The sequence below is a fragment of the Vulpes vulpes genome, chromosome 16 (assembly GCF_048418805.1).
Source record: "Vulpes vulpes isolate BD-2025 chromosome 16, VulVul3, whole genome shotgun sequence".
Classification (NCBI taxonomy): Eukaryota; Metazoa; Chordata; class Mammalia; order Carnivora; family Canidae; genus Vulpes; species Vulpes vulpes.
In genome coordinates, this window is record NC_132795.1 from 50977981 (window position 1) to 50983387 (window position 5407).

The window sequence follows — 5407 nt, forward strand, 5'->3', positions numbered from 1 at the left end:
ATCTGACCTGCCAGGTTTAATCTGCAGAGCCTGCCATGAGCTGTCTAAGAGGCAGGGAGTGTCAGGGGCTGGGGCTGAGGGGCCTTCCAGCGGGGAACCAGGCGTGTCTTCCTCCAGCACTTCCCGATGGGTACTCCAGCCCGGATTTCTCCAGGCCCCTGCTTTCTGCACATCACCATGTGCATAAGGACAGCATATCTGCTCCACAGTCACAAAATTTAGAAAACTGATCCCCAGATTCTTGAACCTTGTAGAGGACAACAAAGAGCCACCTTCTGTGACCTGCCGGACTTCAAGGTAATAGGTGGAGGAAAACATGGGGACAACAGAAAATCTGTCTCTTTAATGCCAGCCAGTGTGCATCAGCTGATTGGACTCCACGGCCTGACTCATTTGGAGAAACCTCCCCTGAAGAGGTGATTCTGGCACTTTGAACCCAGGTTGTATGTATTTTTGTGGACTGCTTTTCTCTTAAGGTATCCGGGTCTTCTAGCAAAATTTAGATATATCACTGTCGCCTCCAGAGACTTAAGACTCTCCTGGTGACACCCATCTGAGGTATTAAAAACCTTTTAGCTTTGTCTCCCCTTGAGATTTACTCTCCTGTAAATGCTCACCACTGCCCTGAGTGTGACATGTAGGACGAGCAATTCGGAAGTTGCTCCCACTCCCTCCCAGGGTCAGGGTGCCCCCACTTACCGTAGGTAACTCTCCAAGCCAGATGCATCCCTCTGCTTCGTCTCCCACTCCTGTCAGCACCCCACGACTTTTAGCCCTGCATCCTGGTGGCTACCATTGCTTCCAACGCTAGATGGAGTTCCTTCTGCCGTGGGTCTGCTGCTCAGCCCTCTCAGCCCAAAGCAGTTTCCCCTCCATGGCACACGTCAGCTAGGGACTACTCCCCACGCGGCGCAGCCACACCTGCTGCCATGCCTGCTGCCAGAGCTGCATCCTTAGCGCGGCAGCATTGTCTGGAACGATGCAAATGAAGAGCACTTCAAGCCCCTCGGAGACACGCAGTGTCAGCAGATACCTTGTGAAACTGTAGCTCAGTTCATCTCCATCTTTTTCTGGGTTCTGAGTAGAGGCTGCTCAGCAAGACCCATTTCTATCCAGAGCTTGTTTTGTTCGGATTCTCATGCCTTGTACTCGAGCTTCCTGAAGGAGCCACAGAGTTCAGCTCTAACCAAATAATTATGCTATGGATTAGGATTACCATTTTTGGCCACAATTACCACAAAATGGCAATTACCATAATTGCCATTTTTTCATCTTCTGGCTTTGAGTTAGCAAAACAAGAAGTTGGAAGTTTAAATACCAGTCTGTTCTTGCCCTCACGTAGTGTATGAGCGACAGTTTTTATCTTGTTATGAAAGCTGATTGCATTTTCACTTGACAGTATCTTAAGTAAAAGCTCTGTTCTTAAAAAAATTCTTAAAGTTTTAGAGGATAGATTTAATAAGATTTACAATTTTTTACTAACCTATTATTTTGGAATCTGAGTTCTTTCCATTTCTGCAGTTATCATGGATTTACTGAATTACCAGAAAGCCCAGTGCCTCATTACCTACAAGGGGCAGACCCAGGGACAGGCAGTCACCATCCCGGGGCCAGCAATGAGGCCTTTCCCTGCTGGTGAAATATGGGCTTTTCATTTCCCCCAGGTCTCAAGTTACATCAAAGAGCAGACTCAAGAGCAGTTTCAGATGATAATCATTTCCCTAAAAGAGGAGTTCTATTCCAAAGCCGATGCGCTGATAGGCGTCTATCCAGAGGTGAGGACCAGCGACCGGGAGAGAAGTCACTCGGTTGACTCCTGACACCTAACCATAAGTACCAGTAGAATTGAGATACAGTTTGATTTCTTCAGTTAACTAATATAGACTTAAATGATTTTTTAAACAGAATAAGATTTTAAGACCTCATTATTTTTCTATGGCAATACACAGAAATTTTTAAGATATGTTTTAAGTGAAAAAGCAAATCAAAAATTGCAGAACAGTAGGATAGTTTTGTTAAGGTACTTGCTAACATATACCACTAACTATGAATATTATATATTTTTGTAATGTTAGAATGCTTTAGGCAAAACAAATGCATGTGGGTAGCACTAAAGGACCTATTTACCTTTGAAAAAGGACCAGAGGAAAAAAAGAAATTGAATTCTAAGTTACGTCTGATCAAACACTCCTTTCTTAACCTGTTCATGACACTTACCTGAGCTAACGAATAGAGCAACTAATTCAGATCATTCAGTTTTGGACAGTTAGGCTTTACTTCTTGAGTTTTCGTTTAAACTAAGATAAAAATTAACTTCCCACTCCTGTTAGGGAAAGATGTTAGGGGGCCACTGGAAATTGTCATACCAGTGTAGAAGAGTAAAAAATACCTTTTTCCTCTACCCATGCTAGGTTCTCTGGCTGGGACTCTGTAAATCAGAATGGCAAAAGGCAGCTTACCAACACATACACCGCACATGCACACCGCAGACACACCTGGTGAAGAGTAACCCCAAGAGCTGCTGGCTAGGACTTGGGCTTCTACACCATTCCAGGCTAAACAAGGAAAAGGGGTTCAGGGCTTCTGGATCAGGGAGTGAGGGGAGGGAGAAATGAACAGAAGTGTGGTGAGCACAGGTCCCTCAGTGAAGCCTGTGGTGCATGAGGATGTGGGCGCCTTCTCCATGGCGACCGCAGGGCAGAGCAGAGCAAGCACCTTCTCCTGCTGCAGCGCACATGTCCTTGCCAATTGTCCCATGCCAATGGGACACCTGTACCTGCTGTCAGAACTCGTCCTGTGTTGTTGGCCTCAGCAGGCCTTTGCTCAAAGCCGAACCTTTGCTCCTACCTTCCACCAGGGAACACACAGATGTGAGGTTGATGTAACTGGACACAAGTGGCCCCTGTTTTAAGTGTGGATCCAGGTTCCCTAGTGACCCAAGATATTTGAGGACACCGTCCCTAAGCAGAGAGCTGACTTTTGGCTGTCTCCTCTCTTTTCAGCATGATGACTGCATGTTCAGCAGAGTTTTGACCCTGGATCTTTCCCAGTATCCAGACACCGAAGACCGAGAAAACAGCAAAAGAAACCACGAGTCACGTTAAGACCTCGCATGACTCTGAGCCAACAGGACAGTCAGGCAGGTCAGGATCACCCCTCAGTCCTTGCTCTTGAACAACAAAGTGCGGAAGCAGTTGAGTGGCCAGGCGCTGGAGCTGGCTTCCGTCCCAGTTTGGGCCCCTTCCCCATAGGTCAAGTTTCCCCAGAGTTAGTGTGGCAGGTACAATTTTGTACCATAATCTTAACTGCCATTTTGAAAGCCAGTCAGAAAAATGTTGAATTCTGCATTTTTTTTCATTCAGGTCTTTCTTGCCTTGTACGTTTAATCTTTAAGGAAAATTCTTGGGTCTCAAGTATACTACTTACACGGCATTGAACCCCGGTTTTATGGGAAGTTATTTCAGAGGAACTGATGTCAATATTGAAAATATCAATAAAGAATATTCTAATTTCAAATGTCTCCAATCTATAATTTTACAGACAAAAAAAATTTTAGGGTGAAACTGAGTTATGTCTGCTTCAATGAAATCTAGATTTCTCTGTGTAATTTCTGTTAAGGAAGTATCGAAGAACATAAGCTTTCCCAAGTAACAACTGACTTCTCCACTTACATATATTTTATGGGGAGGAAAGAAAGTTGCAGTGTTTTCAATAACACTTCATTTCTATTTTCAAAATGGAGTAAAATTTCATACCTAACAGAGATGCCTGGGTAGCTCAGTGATTGAGCGTCTGCTTCAGCTTAGGGCATGATCCTGGGTCTGGGGATCGAGTCCCACAGCGGGCTCCCTGTGAGGAGCCTACTTCTCCCTCTACCTGTGTCTTTGCCTCTCTCTCTCTCTCTCTCATAGATAAAATCTTTAAAAAAAAAAAAAATTGTACCTGACAGAGTAGCTCCCTCACTGCAATCTACCGAAAGTCACCCCTTGACACAAGAGTTTGTAAGCATATAAACATTTAAAAAAAATTAAAGCAACAAAATATGGAATAAAAAAATTCTAAGGTGCCGAGGGTCTTCCATTGAAGACAGGACTGGGGAGGGCTGGGGATGCCTGGGTGGCTCAGTGGTTAAGTGCCTGCCTTCAGGTCAGGGTGTGATCCTGGAGTCCCAGAATCGAGTCCCATATCGGGCTCCTAGCAGGGAGCCTGCTTCTCCCTCTGCCTGTGTCTCTGCCTCTCTCTGTGTCTCTCATGAATAAATAAATAAAACCTTAAAAAAAAAAAAAAAAGGTCTAGACCCAAGTGCTAACTGGGGAGCAGCCTCCTGAAGTAATGCAATCACTTGTGAACACCACTCACTGCACGTAAACAAAGTGCACTCCACACCCAAGAAGTAGACTGAAGTCACAGAGACGCTTCCTGCCCTCACCCAGCCAATCTCTATCAACTAGTCAGCAGAAGCCACTCTACTTGTTCCTTTTTTTTTTTAATTTTTTTTCTTTTATTTATTTATGACAGTCACAGAGAGAGAGAGAGAGAGAGGCAGAGACATAGGCAGAGGGAGAAGCAGGCTCCATGCACCGGGAGCCCGACGTGGGATTCGATCCCGGATCTCCAGGATCACGCCCTGGGCCAAAGGCAGGCGCCAAACCACTGCGCCACCCAGGGATCCCTGCTTGCTCCCTTTTTAAGAAAACACCAGAATAACTTATAAATCACGGACTTTCTCTGCCTTGGAAACCATCAACATCACGCTGAAATGTCCCTGGAGTGCCACATGAGCTCAGGGCAGTCAGTCCCTTATCGCTGCCTGGGCCATTCTCACTCAGTGATCCCTCAAAGTACAGTCTGTTTTGTTAGAGCACGATGCACCCCCATTCCTGCAAACCACCAGACGATGGGGAATGTGCGGGCGGGGCGCTACTACAGGGCCATCCTGTAATCACCCTGAGCCAGTGTTTCTCAGTGATGAAATTATACACAAATGAGTGATGCTCGAATTTTTTCGAACAGATCAATCATGTTGGAATGCATTTGCATCTTAATATAAGCATTAGCAGAACTGACTACATATACCCATTCATTACAGCAAGAAGCCCTCAGATCCTTCAGCATGGCACTCAGCGCTCATCTTGAGCTACTTCTGTGTCTCCAGTATCATCCTGTTCCACATCACTTTTCATGCTTGTCTGCCCTGCGTCTAACCAACTTTCAGATGCAAACATTCATCGCTGATTGCACTTTGTAAACGTGTCTTTAAAAAACCAACAAATTCAAATACTTGCTTTTTAAAAAATTCACACACATTCAAGTAGTCATTTGACCTCACAACTGAGAGCTCAGGGCAAACATTCTCATTAACTACATCACACCAAGCTTTGTCATAACTGAAGTTGAGCACACAAAG

The 5407-nt window shown here is 45.2% G+C and overlaps 1 protein-coding gene across 2 annotated transcripts in view; it reads left to right on the plus strand.

Annotated features, from left to right (window-relative positions):
* Positions 1-3516, plus strand: part of SMC1B (structural maintenance of chromosomes 1B) — a 71829-nt gene extending 68313 nt beyond the window's left edge. For both annotated transcript variants that reach the window (XM_026017397.2, XM_072742998.1), the window contains 2 exons: positions 1665-1775; positions 3003-3516. In XM_026017397.2, the coding sequence (XP_025873182.2) occupies positions 1665-1775; positions 3003-3104 (213 nt within the window). In that variant the 3' untranslated portion in view covers positions 3105-3516. The remainder of the gene's footprint in view (positions 1-1664; positions 1776-3002) is intronic.
* Positions 3517-5407: the final 1891 nt, after the last annotated feature.